This window comes from Tympanuchus pallidicinctus, unplaced genomic scaffold (genome assembly GCF_026119805.1).
Source record: "Tympanuchus pallidicinctus isolate F22 unplaced genomic scaffold, pur_lepc_1.0 scaffold1, whole genome shotgun sequence".
In the NCBI taxonomy this organism is placed as follows: Eukaryota; Metazoa; Chordata; class Aves; order Galliformes; family Phasianidae; genus Tympanuchus; species Tympanuchus pallidicinctus.
In genome coordinates, this window is record NW_026294618.1 from 58,729,690 (window position 1) to 58,743,221 (window position 13,532).

Genomic DNA, 13,532 nt, shown 5'->3' on the forward strand with positions numbered 1-13,532 from the left:
CTTCAACATAAAACTTTGTGAAAATTACCAACGAATTGTTGGCATTTTACGTGCATGTTAGCACAGGAAGAAAAAACTTGATATTCCTCACAAAAATCTGTTGCAATATTTTTCTCAAGTGAGAAAATATGATCATTATTTGTCGTGGATAGAATACGAACTACATACATTTTCCTGATTACAAAAAAGAAAAAAAGCAAAACTGGCTAAGTGGACACTTGCTCTGCAGAAGCCACATATTCTGCATTCTCTTTTTTTCTGTACGTATATACATGTACACAGATTTTTCTGTGTGCATGTATAAATATATGCCATTTATATTTTAGCTCCATGCATCTCTCTCAGGTTTTTCCTGGAAGAGAATAATTAAACATGATTCACCTAAAAACAGCTTTCTAAAAACTTACACATATCATTTTTTTTTTTCTACCCACAATCTGGGTTATTTCAAAACAACTGAATGAAGCAAATCAGAAACAATTTTGTTTTAGATTGTGCCCTGAGAACTCAATAATCATATTTCCAAATACACAATTCAAAATTAAAAATGCTTCAAAAATACACACGGCAGCTTTTTTTGTGGCGCTAAGGCTACAATTCAAGTGTTGCTGGATCTTAGTTTTTGTTGTGTGGGATTTTTTTTTCATTTTTTATTTTTCCTAAATAACACTAGCAAAGACAAGTGCAGCAACCAGAGTGAAATCAGTTGTGTGAAGGAGTTTGGGCCCAGGAACAGAAATGGAATTGTCCTTAACAACACAGTTGGCATGCTTGGAAGCTGATGCATTACAGGATGTTTTCTTCACAACAACTGCTGTATTACCAGACAGCACATTTGCATGATGCACACGATTTTACTCTTTCTTATTTTAAAGTACTGTTGGGACAAATTTTGCCCTTGGAAAAGCATGCTCAGGCCCCACTGAAGCCAGGCAGTGGAACTTACAGCCATGTGTCCAAGAGCAGAATTTGTACCCAGTGTTACAAAGAAAGATAACTGTTTAGTGGATAAATAATGAAGAAAAGGAATTTATAAAACAAACAAGCAAGCATTAAAATAGAATTAATTACAAAAAAAATAAACAAAAACCAAAAAAATCAGAGCCACTTACAGGGCTTGATGGAGTCTTTGGCCAGCCTGGGCTGCTAATGCTATCACTTTCATCTCCATGAAATGAGGAGATGCTAGCAGAGCTTGGGGACATTGGGGAAGGGACTGGCAGGTTGCCTGGGGTTGGGGGCTGAGAAATACCCTGAGAGCTGTAGCTATCCTGTGGTAGAGGAATAAAAAAAAAATAATATGACAAAGCAGGGAAAACTTTATTAAAAACAAAAAAAATACATCCAGTTTAACAGAGTGACCAATTTTTTATATATAAAATATATATAAACAGAGAGACACATACAGAAAACACACACATATATAAATATATTTATATATATATAAAGTATTAAAACAACATTGTTAATTAGTATAATTTGGAAAGTTTGCTGGATGCTTGGCTAAAGTCACTAAGCCACCATGCTTATTTCAAGCTCACATGGAATGCTAAGCATGGGTTTCCCCTTATGAAAGAAAGAAAAACAACAAGCTGTTCACCTTATTTTATCAAATAAGGCAAGAAAGCAAAATATTAAAGTATGTTGCTGCTGCTGAGCCAGCCAAAACAGGAAGCCATAACTGAAGGCAGAGAAAAATGGCTGCAAGTATTGAAATCAGGCAAGACCCTTCTTCCCCACCCACCTGGCACAGCCGAATCCCCACGCAACTTTTGGCTTGGGTAGCTTTGCCCCCGCAAGTTAAAATGCCGTAAGAACTAGTAACTTTCAGATCCACACAATGAAGGAAAAAAGGAAAAAAAAAAAGAAGAAACAAACAAAGAAATTGCACGTGAATGGAAACGCATGCAGGAAAGAACAGAAGTGGGTAGGCCAAAACCAGAAGATGGACGACAACACAGCAGAGTCCTGCGGGCTGAACCAACACCACGTGCGGGGTGGTAAATACCTTTGATTTGCTCTCAGGTTGAGGGGCTCCTTCTTCTTTGCCATCTGCTTTGAGAGGAAGGGGTAGTTTGGACTCACCAGGTGTCATCATATCTGCAAGACCCATAGGTGCTAATCGAAAACAGGAGAAACAGTTAAGCACAACTGTGTTCGGTTTGCTAGGAAAAAAGGCTTCCTGCTGACAGACTGTGGTGACACGTGAAGCAGAGGTTATCCCACCTCTGTCCTTTCATTTTGGCATCCAGAAACCTGCACAACTCTTCAGTTGAAGCGAGGAAACAAAAGAAATGAACACGGGAAGAATGCAACTGCCACACAACAACAGTAAAAAACACTTTATGCAGAAAATCATTTTTCACACCACTGGTGGTCTACAGCTGTCTATGGATCTGACCACTACATTTTACCAGGCCAAGAATCTACCCTACTAACTACTCCACTTTTCTTTTAGTAATAGACTAAGATAGATGAAAACAATGCAGACTTTGCTTGCAATTTTGAATCTGAGGAAAAGGCTGAAATTCTTCTGTATTATAACTGGTGTCCAGGAGATGATCACTATCCCTATCTTCAGGGTACGTTGTTCAGCCTTGTGAGCCTGAACTACAGAATTACGAGCTGCAAACTCTGCTCTGTTAGAGAAGTGGCAGTCAACTTTTCCTCTTGGGCCAAAATGAGGTAGGACTGTAATGAACACACAAATATCTTGCTCTGATAGTGCAATGCAGTTAACTTCTCAGAGCCGTGAGGGGTTTAAGGGTTTTTTTTTTAATTTTTTCTTCATTTCAAGTGCTAAGTGTAGTGTTATCGCTGCTGGCTTCATGGACTTCTAGAAAGATACAAGAAACATTCAGATAAATACACAGAAAATACTGGTCAGTGCAGATGCTAGGAGGTGCCATGACACTGAATCAATGCAAATGACCAAAGAACAAGAGCAAGACACCAGGCACTTCTTTTCTGCAAGAAAAACATGTGCTCAGCATTTGTGAAAGACTGGATTATCTTCCCTCCCTCTCCCTCTTTTTTTACTCCCCTCATGCCCTGCTTTCAAAGAAAGATCAGAGAGAAATAAAAACATAGGCTAGAATAACCTACAGGGCAATGAAAAAGGAAAAAATACATATCCCAAACTCACAAATTCTAAGAATCAGCAAAGAAACATTTCATAAAAAAAAAACAACACAGAAATGTGATCATTACCAGACTAGTGTGCCTCTGCAAAATGACAATGCTGGCTCACACAAGGCAGCAGGCATGCTGCATAGCAAGCCAAAGAAAGGAGGGGGAAAAGAAGCTTAAAAATGCTTCACAGATTGCCCACTACAAAATGATTATTGCACATATTCATGTATTACTATGTTTTAGAAAATAATTAGTTTTAATTACAGCAGTGAGAGCATGAGCAGGACTCTGGTGAATACGCTGGCAAGCTTTGCAGTGCTAATTTGCTAATATCTTTAGCATCACTGCAGGTTGAGACCATGGGTCTGCCAAAAAAACCTACCCAGCCATGTGCCATGTGAGTTTACAACTGTATGCTCAATATTCAGCTTTGAACGGCCAGTGTTTTTCATGGGCACATTTTCTTGTTTTTTTTCACAGTACATTTGTAGCCCAATCAAACTCTTAAAGTCTTCACTGCACATAAATCATAATTGATATTTAAAAAAAATATACTTGCAATACTTAAGATTTCAAGAATTGGAACAAAGAGGTTTTTTCAAGTGATGCAGCTGCAGAGAAAATCTATTGGGATCAGCTAAAAATGCTGTTATTTTTATGTATGTGTGTGAAACCTCAACAAAACAGCCAAGCAATATTATACTGGGAAGCCAGCATCCACTAAGCGTGTGATTTGTATGCATTTTGCCCTTACAGTGCTTGAAGAACTGGGGTATTATGAAGTGAAGGATGTCAGCTTAACACATTTTAGTTTTGAGATATAGAGTTTTAAAAAAAAAAAAGTTCCTTTTCTTTCAGATATGTTTTTTAAATACAAAATGGTCAAGTGTATTGCCATAGTCTGGTTTCAAACTGGGATGCAAAACTGCTACACAAAATCCTTTTTAACACATTTCATGCTGTGAAAGCACTGAAGAAGACATCTCAGTTTTAGTTAAAAGCAAACCAAAAGTGACCCTTCCCCTCTAAAGCAATTTTAGAAAGGTCAAACAAAGTAACATTAAAAATCGTGTTTCTTCACTGGAATTCAGCATGGCCAAATCCTCTCCTGGTCTCTCCCTGTTACGACGCTGGCACATGACTTTTCTGTTACAAAGAACAAAATATTTCTGCCTATTCCTGGCAGCTCTATTTCCACCAGAGTTCCTTTACAAAATCTCTTTTTCAATGAGGTTTCAGCTAAGATCTCATGTAAAGGGCAAGAACTCTAGGCTGCACCAAAACACACCCTGACTGCATTAATTATATTTGGGAATACAAAAACACCAACTCATTTTGTGTACTGCAGATTTCTTGTTTTGTGCATATGCATACATAATTTGGTCTCCAACTATCAGGAGTTGGAGAAAATTACAAACAAAAGACAAATGAAGCTTTCCAAATTCTTTTTCACTTTGTGTTCTAAACTATTTGCTTCACATACGTAATTTGCTTCTATCCTAAAGAGGAGAACTGCAGGGGTTTGACTACCAAATGGTAAGGTCTCCCTACAGCTTTTATCCAACACATTTCCACAGCTACTTTCCATCCACTGCTGAAATGCTGTTTCATAACTTCTTGCAAATGTACTCTCCAGTGATTTGCAAGCAGACACTCCTTCACTTTTCAGCAGAGCAGTACAGCCAGAACATTGTTTTGACCCTTTCTGAGCAGCAGAACACTGTTATTGTCACGAAACTGCTAAATTAAGACATGCTCTCTTTCTACATAGGCACTGATAATTCTGCGTGTGAAGTGCAAACCAAAAGAGAAAACATTTTAGAGAAGAGGGTAACAGGAAAACCTTGACTCAGAAAGTGCTGTAGTGCACTGTGAATAGGTTTCAAGTACTAGCCTCTGGCTTATTATAAGAATTTAAGAGCTAGAATGGTTTCAAAAAGCAAGTATGGGTCAAGGTCCTGAATTAACTATTCCACATTGAATTTAATGTACTCAAAGGTATATATTGACATGAGTGAAACTGCAGCAAAGTATTCTTTTTTGCTAAAGGCTGTGCTATCAGTCTCAGAAGATGATGAAATACTGTAAGAGCAGCAATACACAAACATTGTTTTTCTCTTTATTGCTAGCGCAATAACAAATCACACTCTACAAAACAGAATATTGCATCCTTTGTAAGACATTTCTCCCTCCCTCCTGCCCCTAGCACTCTCCCTCCAAAAAGGAAAAAAAAAAAAACAAAAAAAACAAGAAAAAAGAAAAGCAGAAAATTTATGACTCGTGAAGCTGGCAAAAGAATCCCCACTGCTTTAATACCCACAGAAAAACCAGAACAGGGACAACAGCATTGCCTCATATCCTCCCATGAATGGCCATTCCCCTGTGGGTCAAAGCAAAGCCTGGGACACTTGGCCTCTGTTTCTGAGACAGGCACTTGGGCAGCCAGGATGTCAGCACTGTGCTCTCCACATGCCTATCCAACCTCTTGCCTGAGGGGTGACCCAGGCACGTGGCTGGGGATGTGGGCAAGTGAACTCCAAGAGCTGACTGATTTGTGGTCACACTGACCATCAGGTTACAGTCATCGCCCATTTAAAGTCTAGGGGATGTGTTACTTCAGGTATTACAACTGCTGGTGCCCTCTGAAAGTTTTATTTAAATGGACTTTAAATAATTGCTCATATGAAGGCATATATTAGGGCAAAAAAGAAAGAAAAAGGAAAATAAATGGAGGTCTTCATTAGTCTGAAAAATGAAAACCAACCAAGCTACAAAATAGAGAACAACAATTTACGCTTGTAAAAAATGCTTCACATTTATAAATATAATCACTTTCTCTCTCAGAGGTCCAGCCAAATAAATACAAAGTCAAAAACAAATTATAAATGAAAATGTAAGTGTTCTACTTTTAAGAGAATCCTTTTAATTTTTTCAGCACAAATAACTTTTCCTAGAACTTCACATTTTATGTTAAGTATTCCTACATGAAGAGATTTATTGGGAACAACAAAACTCAGAAAAACAAAAAGGTTTTAGTACAGCAGAGGTGGCAGCAGTAAGGAGATGAATGTCTTTTGACTGTTTTGTTCACCTTCAGAGGTAGAAAGGGGTAGAAAGGGGTATGAGTACAATATGGAAATCCACAAGATGTAGACTCCATATTACTTGTCTTTCAAGCTAGTTTTCACTTGAATTTCCAAGGTTCACATGAATTTTTTTTTTTAATTGATGTTGGATTTGTAAGTTCCTTTTAATTATATTTTTTACAGCCTGAATTAGAAAAATGGAGGGAAAAAGAATATAAAATAAATATGGGAATGTGAACCCTCATATAACACAAAGACAGCGAAGGTTTTTACTGTTTTTCTGTGTGGCAGTTTGTTCCGTAATTGTGAAGGGATCCTGGCTTGAAACTTTCAGTATTATGGGTGGGATACTCTATTAGAAGGACTCAACTACATTAACCTCATAATTTCTGTGCTCCAAACCTGCTCTATCTCAGCAAAAGCTGCTGATGTGCTGTTTGACCAACAGCGGCTCCTGAAATATCAGGATGCAGAACTGCAACATCATATTCCTTTTGATTGTTACATCAATTAAAAAAAAAAAAAAGACAGCAAAATAATAATAAAAAAAATTAACTGGTATTAAGGAGTTATAAGCAATAATAAGAACAGGTGGCAAGAAGCATTATAGGCAGTTGTACAGAAGCTCTGCAACCGTGTAAAAACAATTCCAAAGAGTATCTGCATCTTCTACTTCATAAAGCAAAACCTACAATTGCATTTCATTACAAATAAATCAAAACCTACCTTCCACCTTCCACCTCCAAAACAGGCAACTGCACTCTCAAAAACCCAGAAAACCAACAAGAAAGCAATCATTCCCTGTTGCTTACCTTATTTTTGCATTGACCTGTGATTGAAACAACAGGTATGCATGCTCAGTGCTTGCCAGCAAGTTAACCCTCTCACTTGACTCCACCAGCAGCTACTCAATTGCTTTTTTTTGGCCCTACACACTGACTGAACCCTGTTTTTTTTCTGATTGACATGGCTTTATAGTAGTGGAGGGCTCAGGAGCCAGGCAATGGAGTTGCTCTTTGTGTCACAGATAACACCATTTTTAACCTATATGCAGGCACCATCTGCACGTTCTCTACCTCATAGCATGCAGCGCCTGGATGGGAGCAGACCCTGCAGTGCCCACCCTGCACAGGCCAATATCATTTGAAGTGCAGTAGTGACACTTCTCTTAAACTCAGCCCTTCATTTCTTTGGCCCAGGCAGAACAAGTCAGCACACAGGGAATGGCAGCACTCCCACTGCATGTGCCCCAATGGTGTACTCATGCCCCATTTTCTCTTTTCCCCCCTGTACCAACACACTCTGTGTGCTGATGGAGTCTGCAAAAGTGACACAGTATAATCTAGATGCATGTCTGCTCACACACAGAGGAGAAGAGGTGCGCTGAGCTCCTCCAGTTCATCTTGTGCTTATTTTCTATTGGGTAACCTTTGAATTAATAAAAGTGGAACAAAAGAAAACCTCACAAATGCACTGGCAGAAAAAAAAAAAAACCCTGATAAATGTTTAAATTATTAAAAATCCAATATTTCAGAATGCATAACACAATAAAAAGAGTATGACTACCCCATACAAAAGACTGCTAGGATAAATGGCCTTGCATTGAACAGATTTCCACTGTATGAAATAACGAATGGCTGAATTATCTGAACAAAAAAACCTCTGTGAATCTTCCTTTAAACTGGTTATTCCTTAGGAATACATAAATCTTCTTAGGCAGGGCACTCTGCCATCTGTTTGCTGTTGGTTATTTTTGCAGCTCTGGGGGCCGAAGGAAAAGGGGGAAAAATTACTTCTGCTAATAGCAAAACAGAATTTATAGCACAGTTTCAATGCTCAGAAGTAATTTTATTTCAGCAAGCCAGACAAAACACATAACTACACAAACAAAACATAATATTACCTGGGACAGCTCTGGTGGGGGAAGAGCCAGCTATTATCTAATGGTCTTTTCAATACCTTTTCCCTCTTCGTTCAGATGGTAGAAGCGTGCTGTCTGGACTAACCAAGAGCTTTCAAGACAGACTGGAAAAGGCCCTTTTTTTTTTTTTTTTTTTCCTTTTTAAAGCTTGCTGATTAACAACTTCTATTCAGTTTCTTCAGCTAACAAAAATGTAACAGTATTCTTGAAAGATAAGACAACTCTTAAGTATTTCAGGAGCTCCTATACACAGCAAAGAAATGCTCTGGTCACACTGGACACCAGAATTTCATATGATCATTTTCAGTCTGAGAAGCAGGGGAACATAAAATTGACAAGAAGGGAAAGCTGGAAAGAAGGCAAAGGATGAAGGAATGAAACAGGCTAAGCAGTTAAGATACTGAAACACACACTCTTGGTAAGATACGATTTAAATAGTAAGGCATCTTTAAAGAAAGAAACTAACTAAATAAAAGCAAAAAGTAGAAATTCAACTTAAAAAAAAAATCTAAAAAACAGCTTTCAAAAAGGTCTAAGGCAATCAGTAAAGCATGCACAAAACCTCAGTGACTGCAGTAAGTATTTTGAAAGAACCACTGTAGAGTACTGAAACTCCTTATGAACCCTCCCACTGAAAGAACTGGTCTTTACTGAAGACTGGAAAGGTAATTGTTAGGAAGCCAAGCTGAATATGGATTATAAAGCATATTTGCTGTCTTTGAACTTACACACAAATCTGCAAAGAACTCTAAATTCACAAGTCACAGTGAGAAAGATAAACCCAACAGCTATGCTAAATACGCTTTGTTTGCAGAAGGAAGCTATGATTAAATTTCAACACTGATATTTAAATAAGTAAATGAAGAAACCCTATAGATGGTTATACAAATTCTGGAAACCCAGTAAATATGGCCTATATTTTCAGAACAGAGTAATTATTGTAAGTGTCCAACTTACAGCATCTTCAAGTCAGAGCAGGTGCACACTGTTTCTTTAAACCAGCATCACATTAAATATCTGAAATTGCAACCTTAGGAAGAAAGACACTGAAAAGCAAATAGCAGCCTCTTCAAAGAAGAGGTTTTTCTTCTCTTTCCCTCTCTTGCAGACACGCACAAAAATACACATCTACTTGTGAGTCAACACCTATGTCAAACTGGGTCCGAGTGCCACTGTAACTTTCAAAACACTGTCCTCACCTACGTGCTGTGCGAAGGACTTCGTGAAGAATGTGTTACTGTACAAAAAACATGACTATCTCAGCCTAGTTTCAAATCACTCCAAACTACCCCAGCAGGGGGTGAATCAAATGAAGAACGTTATCCTCTGCCATCAGCTCAGGGCTGGTAACTTTAAACAGATTTTTTGGAGAAAGGCCACTCCTGAAAGGTTACCCACCATTACCTGTTGAACTGTTCACCATGTTAGGTGCCATGCTGTATGGAGGAGCCTGTGGGTTCATCAAGCCTGAGCTGTTGTTCATTGGCTGAGTGTAGGGGGAGCTGGAACCCATAATACCACTCTGATTCATGGCAGGAAAATTGCCTTGCCTACAAGAAGAAAAAACACACACACAATGTTTCATTACAAATCTCACTGAAGAAGGTGCTGTGGTTTGTCAAAAAGTACATCTCCTAATGTTTGCAAATTGCAAAGGAGAAGGCAAGCGATTAGTTCACCTTACCTACATTGGGAGCTATTAGTCTTGAATCAGTTACTGTACATCTAAGAACTGGACAGAACACAAATTTCAAGACACTGAAATACACAGTATGTGGGGTGCTTATAGTCACAATCTATCAACACAAAAATATAGGTCATATTATTTATTCTGTAAGTAGACAACAATGTGAGTCAAAATTACAGCCTAGGCATAAAAAAATTTCGGAGTGAATGAAAATTTTGACCATATAATACAAGTCCTCACCTGCCACAGCTCAGAACACAGTGAAATGACCAGGAGAAAAATGGGTGCCATGGAATCTGTTACAGATTTGTTTGTCTGATGTTATCAAACACACCTTGTTTCCTGTAAACGCTTCCAGACTCAGGTTTCAAAAGAGAAAACCAACTGCATGTCTGCCTTGAATGTGATTCATGACCAAAAGTGGCGTTCACAGAAGTCCCAATGAAATCATATAAATGTAACTTCCTGCTTCGTTTTTCCTTCAAAACAGATTTTGTGTGTGGATGTTTTTGTTTTGTGTTTCTTTTTTTAATCACACAACAGATGTTCCTGTTTCCAGTATTGATTTAGGGCCCAAAGTCATAGTTATTTAGCAAATACCATTAAAGTGACCAAAGACGTGACTGCAGCATTGAACAAAACGTCCATTTCATTGTACGTGCTGTTCAGGTCCAATCTTTCAAAAAGCTCTGTACATACTATACACTGTCAAAACAAGAAGCCTCAACAAAACTATTTCAGTTTTGAAACTTAATTGTGTGTCTATAAAATACTTCCATAATTGAGATTCATCTTTGTCTGGAAAACTGGAAGAATTCTCCAATTTAAAGACATAACTTCAGATGCTTTTCAGTACTTGTAATGCTTAATCCAACTTCAAGAATAGCCTTTTATTCTTTTAATCCGCTATTCATTTATCTACCTTTTCTTGGCATCATTAAAGACTGCACATTATATGACATGTATATGGGCATATGGCTACACATACAAAATTGTATCTATAAATAAAAGCACGAATATACTTATTTGAATATTGATAGCATGCATAGGAAAACAAAAAAAATCAGACCTCTTTCTTCACTGTGCCCTTGTGAACTTATGCTGTTTTTCAAATACATAAGATAAAAAAGGAAGCAGCCACATTTTGTCTTCCATAGCTTCGGTACCTGTCTGCTTTTTGTCTTCCTCCAAGAAAAAGAGAGCATTTAATTTTACTATATAGATGGTGCAAATTGCATGTCCTTGTATCAAGATGCAGTTTTTCTATAAATTCTGCTTTTCATTATTACAGTTATTTCAATCAAAGCAGAAAAAAACCCAAGCCAACAATCCTGAGTAACTTCAATGGCTTCTTGTCATCCCCAAACTCATGGCAGATTCTTAATACAATTGGTTGAAATATTTTTTTTTTTTATGAGGTAGAGGAGGAAGACCATTAAAGCAATATTTGGCCTAATTTTTCTTGACACACTGTGAATTTCTTCAAAGGAAGAGAGAGTGTGTTATCTAAATAAAGCATATTTTTCCAAGTCAGTTTTGTCCTCTGCTCTCTAAAGACAAACTTTTCTTCACTCTTGCGAAGAGGCAAAGGCTCTCTTTTGATATGAAGGAGACAACTGCCATACAATGTCATTTCCCTGATGAAGCTGGTAATGCATAGCGGGGGGAAAAGATTTAAAATGCACAGTGGTACAATGCTCCAAGGGAAAGTTACAAAGGGAAAAGAGAAAAGCAGGACCATTTGGCAACAGCTTTAAGAGATTTCAGTCATACAAGCAAGCTTTTATTATGTAAATATTGTATCTTAACACCCTCCTCCCCCTTTTAATTTAGTAAAAAAATTCTATATCTCAAAAAATGCTGTGAATTGAAAAGTTCTTTCCATGCTGGATAAGTGAGATTCTTCCCATTACTGGGCAAAGATATGAACGAAGATGAAGAAAGTGTGTATGTGCATTTTTACATTTTAAAAAAGGAATAATAGATGTTGAAAGGTTCTTTTATAGACTGAAGATGGGATTCTGGAAAAGACAGATGTCTCCACAGGTATCTGCCTCTCCAATGTCCTTAATTTGCTTAAAAAAATACACAGGAGTATTGTACCTTGCAGGTAAGCTGAAATTGGTCTCGATCTACAAATATTTCAACACTATTACTTCCTATAACATGTGCATCTTCTAAGCTGTGGGTCTGTTCTTTGTCTCAAACTGAAGTACAACCTATTTCATGTTACCCACTTTGGATACCAATCTCAATTGTAGTTCATGAAAGCACTCTGCTGCACAACAGCTTTAAATCAAAAAGTAGGAAACTATTTCCAGTTGAGACAGAGCATAAATTAAATATAAGGAATATACTAGCTTTGGCCAGGACAGGGAGAAAACAACCAAAGTCTACAAAATTGCTTCTGTACCCTGAAAGATCTGAATGGCAGAACCTCGTTTTAAAATTTTATCTAGATAGGCAATGCCTTTCCTTGTCATACTCCCATGTAATGTCACATTTAGAAGGGATACCACTCTGTCTCTGGAAAGAGCTCTGAAAGTGATGGACTCAGCACCATCCTTGCACAACCCTGCTCTTCCCCCCACCCCGTGAATGCATGAACCTAGAGTATGCAGGAGCCAACTCAGCAACTTCGAAAGGTGACATCCTGTAAAAGTTATTTTATTCTGAGATTGGGTACAGTGTGCAGAACGGAGCTTCTACACATATTATTCTGCTCTGTGATGGCCTGGAATGGAAAGTTTCTTAAGGGAGAAATAATCAGGTATTACTTCAGCCTTTAATTCTCATTCCACAGTGAGCCTCCTTTGAGTAAAGACTGCCGACTGTGACAAATTGTGCTGCATCAGTGCTGTAATATGAAGTGGAGTCCATTAAGAACTGAGCTGAGATCACCAAATTCATTCTGATTAACCTCCAGGTCACTAAACACTTATAAATATGTTACATAGCAGCTGCTAAACATATTTATATATGCTTAAGGTCACAGCATCATCTGTTGGTTGTTGGAGTTAAGTCAAAAATCTTATGTTTCCTTCTGTGCTGCTTTTAAGTAAAGGAATATCCAATGTACTATTTAAGAAGTAGTTATCTCAAAAATATACTACTATATTCTCTTCTACATCTTCCAGTTCCCTCCTCCATTTTTCTGGGAGGCTAAACAAAAATAAATACTTTCAAAAACTGTTTGCTGTACATGTAGTGACATCTAATGGCAAAAATTCAAGTGACTGCCTATGAATTCTATGGCTTAACAAACCCAGTTAAGTATATGATTCCACAGTATCACAGAGTCATAGAATCATCTGAGTTGGAAGGGATCTTTAAAGGTCATCTAGTAGAACTTCCCTACAATGAATTGGAACACCTACAGCTAGAAATTAAGAAAAGAAACATTTATGTTGAGTATAATTAAAAACATCTGAATGGTGAGATGCAGTTGCCTTCCGAGGGAGTGAATGAAATCCCAGTACCTGACATGCACACACACACACACACATCACATCAGAAAATGCACTGGTCAGAGAAATCCTGCATTACATTTGTACCAGATGATCTGTCAGATATTTTCCAGGTGTAACTTGTCTTATACAGTGATTCCAGATCATACATTTTTCTGCATTTAGAAGAAAAAATATCTAGCTAATATAAATTTAGGATTATGCTATTAAACACCACACATAAACATACATGTTTCTTC

General features: G+C 37.7%; 1 protein-coding gene across 8 annotated transcripts in view; it reads right to left on the bottom strand.

The window, feature by feature from the left end:
• ARID1B (AT-rich interaction domain 1B) overlaps nucleotides 1–13,532 on the bottom strand; it is a 317,889-nt gene that overhangs the window by 31,520 nt on the left and 272,837 nt on the right. For 3 of the 8 annotated variants that reach the window (XM_052684754.1, XM_052684737.1, XM_052684709.1), the window contains 3 exons: nucleotides 9,544–9,689; nucleotides 2,009–2,118; nucleotides 1,113–1,271 (listed from right to left, as the gene is read on the bottom strand). In XM_052684754.1, coding sequence (XP_052540714.1) covers nucleotides 1,113–1,271; nucleotides 2,009–2,118; nucleotides 9,544–9,689 — 415 coding nt within the window. Of the gene's footprint in view, nucleotides 1–1,112; nucleotides 1,272–2,008; nucleotides 2,119–9,537; nucleotides 9,690–13,532 lie in introns of all 8 variants that reach the window. The other 5 variants (XM_052684719.1, XM_052684729.1, XM_052684700.1 and 2 more) reach the window with 3 other exon arrangements.